The sequence below is a fragment of the Pleuronectes platessa genome, chromosome 10 (genome assembly GCF_947347685.1).
Source record: "Pleuronectes platessa chromosome 10, fPlePla1.1, whole genome shotgun sequence".
Classification (NCBI taxonomy): Eukaryota; Metazoa; Chordata; class Actinopteri; order Pleuronectiformes; family Pleuronectidae; genus Pleuronectes; species Pleuronectes platessa.
This window is the reverse complement of record NC_070635.1, coordinates 9,481,189-9,494,056: the sequence shown is the minus strand read 5'-3', so window position 1 is coordinate 9,494,056 and position 12,868 is coordinate 9,481,189. Positions and strand designations below refer to the sequence as shown.

At 43.4% G+C, this 12,868-nt stretch overlaps 2 protein-coding genes across 2 annotated transcripts; one reads left to right on the top strand and one right to left on the bottom strand.

Moving 5' to 3' along the window:
* Positions 1 to 123: 123 nt before the first annotated feature.
* Positions 124 to 8,740, top strand: LOC128448994 (tumor necrosis factor receptor superfamily member 5). Its single transcript, XM_053431942.1, has 8 exons — positions 124 to 554; positions 713 to 838; positions 1,920 to 2,066; positions 2,174 to 2,267; positions 2,390 to 2,466; positions 3,310 to 3,420; positions 4,773 to 4,913; positions 7,738 to 8,740. Exons 1-8 carry the CDS (start codon positions 482 to 484, stop codon positions 7,902 to 7,904), a joined length of 936 nt encoding a protein of 311 aa, XP_053287917.1. The 5' UTR covers positions 124 to 481; the 3' UTR covers positions 7,905 to 8,740.
* Positions 8,741 to 8,820: 80 nt separating this feature from the next.
* rbp5 (retinol binding protein 1a, cellular) lies at positions 8,821 to 11,926 on the bottom strand. The gene is made up of 4 exons (XM_053431943.1): positions 11,500 to 11,926; positions 10,895 to 11,079; positions 10,423 to 10,524; positions 8,821 to 9,227 (listed from the first exon to the last, which is right to left on the bottom strand). Exons 1-4 carry the CDS (start codon positions 11,573 to 11,575, stop codon positions 9,174 to 9,176), a joined length of 417 nt encoding a protein of 138 aa, XP_053287918.1. The 5' UTR covers positions 11,576 to 11,926; the 3' UTR covers positions 8,821 to 9,173.
* Between the last annotated feature and the right edge of the window lie 942 nt (positions 11,927 to 12,868).

The window sequence follows — 12,868 nt, the reverse complement described above, 5'->3', positions numbered from 1 at the left end:
TAATCTAATTTCAACGTAAACCTAACCTCAAAATTGTCTTCACCTTAAAATTTGATGATATCACACACACAGTAGAAGTACACAGTAAGAGGGTTAGGGCAGGAAGGAAGTGAGAGAGAGAGAGAGAGAGAGAGAGAGAGAGAGAGAGAGAGAGAGAGAGAGAGAAAAGAGAGATGGAGGGGGAAAACAGCAGATGAGGGTCACTGGGGATTTCCACCGTGTAGGATCAGAAAAGGCATGAGAAGTAGGTAAGACAGAGAACTGGGGAAACACATGTAGTCACAGAGAGGGAGAGAGAGATCATACGGCAGGAAGAGAGTGGCGACAGAAGATCACCAGCGCTGACTGAGAGCAGCAGAAGAAGTGAAGCAGAGAGTTCACCGAGCGGAGACAACATCAGAGGTCTGGAGCAGGCTTCGGGTGGGGAGGCCGACATTACACTTTTCACACACAGGAGGGGGACCAGTCAAATGGGCTGCAAATGATTGAGATGAAATGCACGAGTGAGGACAAGTACCTGAAAGATGGAAAATGCTGTGATCGCTGTCCTGCAGGTAAGTCACTAGCTTTTCTTTTCTCTTTGGACGATAAACATATTTATAGGTCTGTGCTTACCATGCAGCAGAGCCCACTTTGTGTCTGATCTGTAAAACTACATTCAGCTTTTCTCTGCACCTCATATTCTCCTTCTCCACGTCACACTTCTCATCAGGGACGCATGTGCAGACTGATTGTGACGGCACCAACAGGACCAAGTGTGATAAATGTCGACATGGGTTTTACATGGCCACTAAAAATCACTTGATGAAATGTCCACCCTGCAAACAGTGCAGTTCCCGTAAGTCATTCACATGTACTGCTGTATTTACACAGAACAAACACAGATAGACAGACAGACAGACAGAGACACACAAACACACACACTGTTTCTGTCATCATGCAAAACAAAAACATAGTGTCTTTCCTCCATCCTCCTTGCACAAACTCTGTTGACTCACATTTCTAAGGTCACAAGGGGGCCATTGTTTTCAGGATGAATCTGCTCAATGCGCAGTCCCACTCAGTTAAAGCCAGGGTTGGTGATCCATGAAACTTGAACAAACTGATCTGGTCTCTGCTTCAGCGATGTGTGTCTCCCCGGATGAAGACTCTGATCCTGAGCAGGAGGAGCGAGGGACAGGTCGGTTAGTGACCGACAAGCCCCCGAGTCATTTCTATCGGATTTCGAATGAAATGATTGGTCGTGTTCTTTACAATCCTTAAAAAAGGCAAAAGACAACAGACAAAAGCTTTTTCATATTTTCGAGATTACTTTATTCATTGATCCTGACATGAAGAAGATTTCAAACAATAAGATGAAAAGTGTTTCAGAAACCAATGACCAACCCTTCCTTTAACTTTATCTGTGTAGTAAGTCATTCTCAGAAGACTTTACATCCATCAATTATCTAGACTGCTTGTCCTTTAAAGGGGGTTTATGATATGTAGAAATTTTTTCCCAAAGATGGATGATTCATATTATTTAATGGAGCTACTAGACATAGGCCCAGGGGCCCCAGAGGTCAGGGTCTCTCCTGGACCAGAACCTCTGTGCGAAAGTAATGAAACCACTACTAGAACGGAAATTCACATCACAGGAGCTGCAATTATTTTGTCATAGGTAAAATGTGGTAAATCATGAATGGTGGTGTAACAGAGAGGCTCCGACGTACAAAGCACGCTCTCAAGACACAAGACAACAAGGTGGTTTGATGCAGACACTAGAAAAAATCACACCCACATCTTCCATGTATGCGCTCCACTGAGTCCCATTCACGTTTACCTTTGACTTTTACCATTAAGACCTATGGGAGAACAGAGGACTGGTCTCTCTTCAACAGCTAACACTTTTTGTTAAAGTTTCTCTGTGACACTTTCAGAAAACAAACAGAGGATATCCAAAGACTGCTCAGCTTCGGAGGACACGGTGTGCGAGTGTGAGACTGGTTTCTTCTGTAGTAATGACCAGTGTGAGCACTGCCAGCCAGTGACCCAGTGCCCTGTGGGTGAAGGAGTACGGGTTCCAGGTGGGGAAAATAAATAACCATGAACTCTAGCAACCATTTGCATCATCTCATACAGTACACCACTAAGTGTCAGTGGAAATAACACCACGTCCTATTCCTTCTTGCAGCCAATCGCACCAGTGATACCATCTGTGCTCCTTGTGAGGAGGGGACCTACAGCAACGTAACAGATTTCATCTCACGCTGTAAACCCCACACCAGGTAGGACGTCGTCTCCTCTCTTACTTATTTCACCTATTATATCGTATTTGGCTTTTTATACATCCCCGGGAGGAACATGCCCGATTTAAAAACACTTATATGTATTTATTTGTCATTTCCAGATGTCTGGAATTAGGCAGAGAGACGAGAGTTCGGGGAAACCAAAAATCCGATTCCATCTGCAGTGACTTTTTGCCTCGTAAGTCCACAGTTATAACTCAATATCATGACTTCTCATCAGATCTAATCATCTTTTTAGTTTGGAAAGGAAATGTATTTGTGCAGTGAGGTTTGTGTTCCTTTTCTAAGAGACTCCTGTTCAGATCTTGACTGAGTTCCTGTTGACCCTCAGTTCCTGTCTTATGTCATATATGTCATATGACCAGGTTACTGAGGGAGGAAGTAGAAGTGAGACGGATCTAAAATCTGTGCCAAGCAAAAGATTCATCTGATGAACTCGATGGAGTTAAAGACGATTCACATTGATGCCTCATGAGAGGAGTATAATGAACCAGAAGGCCCAACTGTCCCTTTATGAAACCACATCTAAATTCACTAGATCCGGATGGTCATTTGGATCTCATGAATATCACGATCCATTAATTATTTTCTGAGGAATCTATCAAACTGCTCAAGGTTATAAAAAGTGACAAAAATCCTGGATAATAGATAATAGAGGTAATAAACACTTGTGATGTCCGTCCATATCAGATGCAAAATCTATACTGCTTATCTTTTGAGGGTTATGGGGGCACTGGAGCCGATCCCAGTTGATATTGGATAAGAGGGGATATCATATTCTCCACACAGAAAGACCGCACAACACTATGTGTTCACAGGGGAAAGGTTGTGGTTTTCATGTAACCACAATTTACCAGTAACTCAACAATATAGAAACTGAACGAGCATAACGCTGTTTTTATGTCATTTCTCAGTCATTTTGATCACATACAGAGGAAACAAGAGCAATATTTGGAAAACACTCGCTTCCTCTCAACATTCACCAGAAGTCACAGTTCATGTTGTTGTCTCTCGTCCTCAGGTTGTTCCTGGATGCTGCCCGCGGGCCTGTGGTCAGGACTCGTGTTGACGGCACTTGTCCTGCTCGCTGTTTTCGTCTTCAGGAGGGCAAAGCGCAACTCGCTCCGAACAGGTGAGTGCAAAGCGTCACATGTGTCGCTGGATTCGTCCCCTTTGTTCTCGTACTTTTAAAAGAAAGAAAAAAGTCTTCCTGACGAGGCGGTGTTCAGACACAAAAGTACACATGCTGTCAGCCACAACTGTGACATGCATTCAGTCATATAATAAGCCACTGCTCGTCTATCTCCCCTCCCACTGTTTCCTGTACAGTGAATATGAAAACGATAAAACTATAAATAAGATCAATTTCAATTTTACGGCACATTTTCTCATATTATTGGGAATACAGTGTTGTCTTGAGTTATATTTTGGCGCAAAAGCAGAACATTTAGGTTTAATTTCGCAGCCGTGTAACGTGATGCTAGACGAGCCTGTTATGAGCATGGCTAGGTGAAAGGGGGAAACCACATCCTGTACATATTCAGCCTGACACACTTATTGGACAAAGTGTGACGCACGCTTCACAGGCGGCCGACTCATTATGAGAAACAAATTGTGCAAAAGTGTCACAGTCCCACAATTGAATGTTGTTCGCTGACGTATTTCCAGTGAAGCAATGTGCCAATACTGGAATGTACACATGAAATACAATACAAGTGTGTGGTTCTGTCAGTAATGACCAAGAACCACCTGAAGGGATCTTTAGGGCTCCTGAAGTTTCTCATGTCCTGAGACTGCTGCTCACTTTTACCCCCTTTCGACCAAGTTGAACCCGGTTCTGGGATTGATACGTTCATCTTATTTTCCCGCCCTTATATATTTGACCCCATTGGAATCTGTTGCGGCCTGATGAGTCAAATCCGACTTCAGCATCGTCCTTTGGAAACTTTCTCAAGTCAGCAGGACACGATTCTTTAATAGCAAGCACAACGTTTTCAGAGATTTAGAGGTTCCAGACCATGGAAGGTTTTCGTGACTGTAAAAGGTCTGTAAAGCCCCATATTTAAATAGTGCACACCGAATGGAGGCCGACATTTCCTACACACTCTGGGCTGCAGACTGGGGGAGTGATGTATATGTTTTCTGCACATTGCAGCATGTTAACCTTTTCACGTAATAACCCAAATAAAGTCATGAACCTAAGTACTAGTCACCTTCAAAGACAATCCCTTTAACACGAGTCACACTGAGCTTTGGCACATCTGCATTTTACAGCTTTATTATTTAATAAGTATGAAAAGCCCTGGAGTGTACGAGGACCACATCGGAAAGCTCACTGGTGCTTAAAGCTGTGTCTCCTCGAGCCCGATCAGAGTTTCCATGCAGACAGAAGTTGTTATCCTGCAGTTTACTTGATATGTTTGACCCTTCTGCAACAATTAATCACTGTTATAATAGGTATCACCTGCCTTTTCTGTGTGAAAGTCAGGTCCAGTGTTCCCGTTACGGCGGTTACCACGGTACTGGTGACGTCGCTGGATCTGCCTCTACCGTCCACAGAGCGGAACGGCCACTGCCAAGAGAGCTGTGCCGCGGAGGAGTCCAAGTTACCACTTTGCAGCACAGGTGATACATCCTCGAACACGACTGCATGAACATACAGTGCCTTGCATAAGTATTCACCCCCCTTGGACTTTTTCCCATTATGTACTGTTACTAACTGGAATTCAAATAGACTTAAATAAACTTTTTCCCGTTTGATCAACAAAACATGCATAGTACTTTGGAGGTGCAAAATAAATTTTAACAATTTTCAACAATTTTCAACAATAAAGTTGACATCTGTTGGGTGCATAAGTATTCACCCCCCTGTGTCAATACTTGGTAGAACCCCCTTTCGCTGCAATTACAGCTGCAAGTCTTTTGGGGTATGTCTCTACCAGCTTTGCACATCTAGAGATGGAAAGGTTTGTCCATTCTTCTTGGCAAAAAAGATGAAGCTCAGTCAGATTGGATGGAGACCGTCTGTGAACCGCAATCTTCAAGTCTTGCCATAGATTCTCTATTGGATTGAGGTCTGGGCTTTGACTGGGCCATTTTAAGACATTAACATTCTTTAATTCAAACCATTCCTTTGTAGCTCTGGCTGTATGTTTAGGGTCATTGTCCTGCTGGAAGATGAACCTCCGCCCCAGTCTCAAGTCTTTTGCAGACTGCATCAGATTTTCTTCAAGGATTTCCCTGTATTTGGCTCCATCCATCTTTCCCTCTATTCTGACCAGTTTCCCTGTACCTGCTGAAGAGAAGCATCCCCACAGCATGATGCTACCACCACCATGTTTCACTGTTGGGATGGTGTGCTCAGGGTGATGGGCAGTGTTGGGTTTTCACCACACATAGCGTTTTGCATTGAGGCCAAAAAGTTCTCATTTTGGTCTCATCTGACCAGAGCACCTTCTTCCACATGTTTGCTGTGTCTCCCACATGGCTTCTGGCAAACTCCAAACGGGATTTTTTATGGATCCCTTTCAACAATGGCTTTCTTCTTGCCACTCTTCCATAAAGGCCAGATTTGTGGAGTAGACGACTAATAGTTGTCCTGTGGACAGATTCTCCCACCTCAGCTGTGGATCTCTGCAACTCCTCCAGAGTAACCATGGGCCTCCTGGTTGATTCTCTGATTAATTTTCTCCTTGTCCGACTCTTCAGTTTGGGTGGACGGCCTCCTCTTGGTAGGTTTGCGGTTGTGCCATATTCTTTCCATTTTCTTATGATGGATTTTATGGTGCTCAGAGAGATGTTCAAAGCTCTGGATATTTTTTTATAACCTAACCCTGCTTCATATTTCTCCACAACTTTATCCCTGACCTGTTTGGTGAGCTCCTTGGTCTTCATGATGCTGTTTGTTCAGTAATGATCTCCAACAAACTCTGAGTCCGTCACAGAACAGGTGTATTTATACTGAGATTAAATTGCAGACAGGTGGACCCTATTTACTAATTATGTGACTTGCAAATGTGACTTGTGAATGCAATTGGTCGCACCAGATCTTTGTTAGGGGTTTCACAGTAAAGGGGGTGAATACATATGCACTCAACACTTTTCAGATTTTTATTTGTAAATAATTGTGAAATCCATGTAATATTTCCCCCCACTTCCAAATGATGCACTATTTTGTGCTGGTCCATTACATAAACTCACGATGAAATAAATTTTAATCTGTGGTAATACCATGACAAAATGTAGAAAAGTCCAAAGGGGGTGAATACTTATGCAAGGCACTGTGCGCACCAGATTTAGAGCTTTCAATCTACTAATCCCTGTTTCATCACAAAAGGCCAAAAGGGTGCCTGACCTGCTTGTTTAGAAACGTGCATTAATGGTGAGGACGATGAGGCGTCCACCTGTTCCCAATAATATGTGATTTATTTACTCACCGTCCGGTGGGTTTTAAATCCAACTAAGTGCATCACCTTCCTATTTCACAAACATAAACCCAAACCAATCAAATCCCATCGGATTAAAATAGCTTGAGCTCTATTTACAGCGGCACCGTTTCCTCCAGCTGGCGGGAGGGACACAACACAAAAACTAAAATGGTTATTACTGTTAAAGATATCGATAGGATAGAGAAGATGGGGTATGACACACTTCACTTGAAACCCTGAGCCCCAAAACGTCAACACAAATAGATCCCATACGTAAATCCTACAGCCATGTGTGGACTCATTGTTATGATTATGCAAGCACCTTTTCGAAAGATTTAAGATATACATATTGGGAAACACATTAAAGGTTCAGTTTGTAGAATAGAGGGACATCTAGTGGTGAAGTTGCACATTGCAGCTTAATACCTCTCTCCCTACCCTCCCCTTCCAAACATGATAGAGAACACCTGGTAACTTCATTTGACATAAAAACTCAAAAGGTGTTTAGTTTTTCCACTTTGGGCTACTGTTAAAAAAAAAACATGGCAGCCTCCATAGAGAGGATTCGCTCCCGGTGTAAATATAAAGTATGTAAATAAAAAGGCTCATTCTAGGGTAAACAGTTTTTTCAATTTAGATGAAACACACTACTGAAAGATCACTAAGATTATTTTATATTCATATATTTCTGCCATTGAATCCCTTTCACCTAAACCTACACACTGGACCTTTAAAGAGAAATAAGAATATAAAAGTTAAGAAGACATAAATACATAGTTACCACAAACACATCCGACTTGTACCTTTCATTTGTCTCCCACTCGTAAATCAGAGTGAGAAGTATATTCCTCTCTTTATCACTAGTCTGTTTCAATCTTCCACGTCCATAAGGTCTTTCAGCCCCACTATGACTCCAACAGATCACAACTCAATAAGGCTCAAACTGGGTTTCAGACGGCAGTGTGACATTACTGTGAAGGATGGTCACTTGGAGAATTGATTTTCATCCTCCCCCTCCGCAGATGTTACCCTGGTCAGCTGCGATGTGGAAAGCATCCTCCCCATAACCCCGCTGAAGTTCTCGGCTTCCCTCCCTGACTCCAGGCCCAACGCTGGAGATCGCACCAGCAACTTCCACAGGACCCCGTCAGAGCCACAGGAGGACGAGTGGTGCGACATAATGGAGTAAAGTTCTCGAAACAGCGCGGAGGGATTTCAGAGTCACTCTCTGGCTTGAAGATGCTGCAACTTAAAAAAAAAAAAAAAAAAAATTAAACTAACTATTTATACCAACAAGAAACAAAGAGTATAGGCTTTTACTTTGTGGAGATACGGGTCGCTGATCGTTTGTCGCCCCCTGCAGGACTTTCTTGAGAACTTCACTTCTTGTGACGTGACATTGTTTACAGTGAAGCTAAGAGCTAAAACTCCTGACATCAAGTAACTGACAGATTTATTACATGTGCAGATTTACCCTAAGCTAAAAGCCAACACTGGTGCAGCTCTTTACTTTGACAGGAGCTTCACACTGAAATAGGTCTTAAGCTACAGCTCAGTGTCGTCTCTATTAAGGGATATTTCTTGTTATTGTTTTATATTTTTCTTATCAACAAACCACCAAAACCAACACAAACTAATCCTACAAATATTTTCCGCTGTAGTCAACCTATATATAAGTTATTCCTCATTACAATAATTATCCGTTGTTGTCAAAAAGCAAAGAAGACCTTGCTAGCACAGCGTCATTCCCGATCGCAAATGTGTCAATCGATGAAGTCTATGCATCCAGCGAGCATGACAACAAAATTCAAAAAGCATTTCTGTTGTTGGGTTTAGACTTTTCGTGGAACTTCGTGGAAATGTTACATGTCAGCATTATCCTTTTGTGTAAAGTATGTTTTTGTAATTTTGCTTAAATCTAATTTAACTTATTTTGTTGCAAATTCAGATGATTTGGCCAATTTTTTTTTTACATTGTAATTGTTGGAAGCCAAAGAAATTAAACTCTCTTACCTTCTCTTTAAATTTGCTGTAATCAGACTAGTGATTTCCTCCCCCAGCCCCCCTCCCCCCCCACACACACACACACAGACGACACTTGAACCTGTAAAACATTGGGTATATTAAGATATAATATTAAAGATGGAGCAGTGATGCTGACAGAAGTCTGATTTGTTTATAACATAGTAAAGGGTATAGTGCAATATGAGGAAGTACTTTTGGGAATGTTTACAAGTCAAGACTCATGCTGCTCTTCTCAGTATCGTCACACAGAAAACAACAACAACATAACAGCACATATTCAGTCTTATTGCTAAATTTCAAAACATTGTTGATTACATTTTCAAAAAAACGAATAAACGTTTAACACAATTTAATTCCTGTACCAGGTGCTGGACAATTTTCTGGCTAAAAATTAATTGTGTTTATACACAAACACACTCATTTCCGCTTCACTTCAATCCCCCTTCTTGAAGACTTGCTTGGCAACGATGTCCTTAACTCTCATCTCCTGCGGGGAGAGAAACAGAGGATGGAGGGGAGGCCAAGATTAAAACAGGGGGTGGGCAGGGGGGTGGGGGGTTTCAAATGAGCAGTGGGAATCAATATGACAGTTTGGCACATGAAAGAAGAACTAAATTAGTGATACACTCACCGAGGATCGCGTCCCAAAACACCATCGCACCCCCCTTCTCTCCCTCTCCTCATCCTCTGACCTTGTAATCCGTCTCCCACTCTTTTCACCGTCTACTTATCTCGCTGCTTTTTTTATAGCCCTCCTCCCCCCCTTTCTTCCTGCTCCGGCTCCCCCTCACTCACTCATTAGTCTCTCACACTGCTCCCTACTCCTTCGGGAGAAATCCACCATTTTAAAGCCTGGAGCTCGCTGGGATTTCTTTCCCGAGTTTCTCCTGAACGCGGACGCAGCAGCAACAGTGTGTTGTTTTGTTCGGACACAAACAGAGGTATTAGAAATCCTGGCGCGAGCTCTTTAGCGGAACACTGGCTATTGTTTGAAATCGTAATCCACATTGACAGATAATCTATAATCTTAAACTCTTTAACAACCAGAAACTAAAAGTAGAGTGCATTCCCCTGCCCGGTCCCAACAGTCTCCTTAAGAAACCAGAGTTAAAATCAGTAAAGACAGATGTTTATCTGGACCTGCACCACAACTCACACGCTCGTAAATACGAGTCCTCTTAACATGCCTGATTGGAATGGGCTCTTCCTTGGGTCATGGCCCATCCCTTCACAAAATGTAATGGAAACCAGTTCAGTAGGTTTTGTTCAATCCTTGGCAGCGAAAAAGAGGTCCGGCCCTCTGCATTTGGCATTTCATTACAAAGTGAAGAAACTTCCACTTGTCTTTGCCCTCCTTTGTTCAGTGTCTTTTTTTCCCCTTCAGGCTAGCACAGGTCAGCCTGTTAAAAAAGTATAATGACATCTTCCCACAAAGAGAACATGGTGCAACAGAATACAAACTTCCAGAGCTTCTCTTCAAATCCAAATAAAATTTAAATGTGGTTTCATAAGGCGACCGTTGGGCCTTGGTGGAAATAGAGTGTCCTTCTATTTTGCATGTTCTCCCTCACTCAGCATCTTTCTCCCTTAATGCTTTTATTTCCCTAGTTCCGTATCCCCCCCCCCCTCCCTCTGCTTTGGCCTCGTCCTCACATCTTTTCACTAGATCTATCCTTTCTTACCAAGTGCAGCTTGTCTCCCTCCAGCCAGTGGGTCCAGCCTCGGCCCTCCTTCTCGCCTCTCTGCACACAGAGCAGCTTGTCTCCTTCCCAGTTCACCGTGGTCTGCAGCAGCACAGAGATGTTGTGTGTCATTAGTATGTAAAGTGGCTCAAGCTTTCAATCACCAGAGCCCTTTCGTGTGGTGCTAAAAGGGTTTTCGTTTGTTTGTTATTCATGCACCAGGTTTCAAAAGCATCCTTCCTTCTCACGTCTCTCTTTGCAGGCTGAAGCAGCAGGAGGTGGTTACAACACAAGAATAATAGCAGTAGGTGGTCGGAGTTGCTCCGACACTCCAGAGTAAAAAACACAGAAACCAAACATGTGCAAACAGAGAAGAGATGTGCTATCTTCACCGAACCAGGAGCCTGGGAACTTGTCCGTATTAGACGACGTTTATAGTCAACAACACAGAGAAACACACAGAAACACCCACCTGACACACACGTCCGTCCACTGGCCCCAGGTCTTCAGTGAACTCTTCTCCGATCTTGAAATCCATGTTGAAGTTCTTGAAGGTGGTGAGAGTGCGGATCTTCATGGACCCTGAAGCCGGGTCATGGGTGATCTCTTTGCTCGGCTTCAAGAGACACACGATCTTCCTCAGAGCAAAGTTTATGTCTGAGAGAAGATAGAGACACTTTCAATTCAACACAGGCTAGAAGCTAAACGTGATCATGTTAAAAGGGGGCTTTGTGTAAACCCCATAACACTGTGTGTGTGTGTGTGTGTGTGTGTGTGTGTGTGTGTGTGTGTGTGTGTGTGCGGGGTCATGTAAAGGACATAGGACAAAGGATTTCATTACACAAGTTTGATGATGCAGATGAGGATGAAATCAGGGTTAGAACACGAATAGCAACTCAAAGTAACTGAGCAGTCGAACATACAGGCTGGATTAAAACGCTGCGCAGCAGGAGTGGCTGTTTCAGAAATGGAGGAGCTCTTCTTTTCTTCTGGACTTATATTAGTCATAATGACGAGTTTAACTTGTTGCAGATGTTCTCAAAAAGCTTCCCAGAGGCGACTCGAATGCAATCTTACCCAAAGCTGCGAGGTACGCGTCCATATTCACCTGCTCCACCATATGGAACGCGCCGGAGTAATTAGGTTTGGACATGTTGCTGCTTTTGTTCTTTCCCGAAAACACAAAAACCTCCAGACGAGCTTAAACCTCCTTCTGCTTCTGCTTCGGGGCGAGTGAGGATCCTGCAGAGAGACACAGCCGCCTGCTCTGATATCACTTTCACTTGCGCAACCTCTGTTGACAATGCCCGGACTGGAGGAGATCCGTGCATAAAAGGAGCGTCAGGACCGAAGCGTTGGCACTGCAGACTGCGCGAGAAACTCCTCACTGTGGGTTTATGAAATCCTTTTCCACTCGGGGATTTTTTCTCCTGCAGGAGCACATGTCAGGGGGGGCGATTCACTCCTCTGTTCTTCTCGGATCCAGAGGGATCGGTGACGGGCAGGGGCGGTGCTTAGGATCCCTGAAACATGTGGTGGGTGGGGTGGAGGTGAGCAGCGCCCGGATAACTCATTACAGACTTCATTTTGTTATGTGTTAAGCAGATCAGAACGTTAATCATCTCAATGGGATTTGTTGTGTTGTTTTATTTCAGACACACACAAGTTTGCACACTTATCTTCAATAGGAATTTGCATTGAATTCCAGTCATTGTGCAACTTATCCCTAACCTAATTATCTTGTTATTTCTATATCCTTACCACCCCCCCCCCCCCCCCCCCCCGCCCAGACCCCTGACCTTTACAATAACCTTAGAGGCTTTTCGTTTAACCGAGGGACAAGTATGTAAATCTGTAAAAAACACTTTAACCTCAAAACATGTTTCCACCTTCAAATTGAAGGATTTACGTTAGGCAGACCTTTTCTTTGTCTGAGGAGCGGACATTCAAAATGTGTTTAAATTTGATATATAGAGAGCCCACCCACACAATGATATTACTTTAATACTTTCCCCAATTTACTCAGAAAGCTTCTCCTCTGACATCCGATGACCGACCTGCATTTTTGTGCTTGGTCTGAAATATCACTGACGTAGATGAGACAGACAATGTCACCACAACAATGGACGGATTATGACATAATGCCCCCCAGGCTCAGACAAGTAAAAGGACCCCCGACTGAAAGAGACACAAAACACAAGACACGTTTTTCTTGGTGATTTTTGCAGGTTTCTCCGAGGGCCCCCGGGCTCCTTGGGCTCCGGCTCCTTGGGGCCCTGGACCTGTGCCATTTAGGCCCACTTCAGCTAGGCCCACCCTAATTTATATCCCCATGCATCCACTTCAATTCCATTTTTTTTTAAAATTTATTCAAAGTAGTGAAGTCTTTACATCTGTTGCCATAAAGCAATACTAAAGAGCAACTAAACGTCTTTACTGAAAATGA

Coding starts and splice junctions, on each gene's coding strand:
- LOC128448994 (XM_053431942.1), top strand. CDS start 482: ATGATTGAGATGAAATGCACGAGTGAGGACAAGTACCTGAAAGATGGA. Junction 2,467..3,309: donor CTGCAGTGACTTTTTGCCTC/GTAAGTCCACAG, acceptor TCTCGTCCTCAG/GTTGTTCCTGGATGCTGCCC. Junction 3,421..4,772: donor GCGCAACTCGCTCCGAACAG/GTGAGTGCAAAG, acceptor TCTGTGTGAAAG/TCAGGTCCAGTGTTCCCGTT.
- rbp5 (XM_053431943.1), bottom strand. CDS start 11,575: ATGTCCAAACCTAATTACTCCGGCGCGTTCCATATGGTGGAGCAGGTG. Junction 10,525..10,894: donor TGGACGGACGTGTGTGTCAG/GTGGGTGTTTCT, acceptor GTGCTGCTGCAG/ACCACGGTGAACTGGGAAGG. Junction 9,228..10,422: donor AGGGAGACAAGCTGCACTTG/GTAAGAAAGGAT, acceptor CTCTCCCCGCAG/GAGATGAGAGTTAAGGACAT.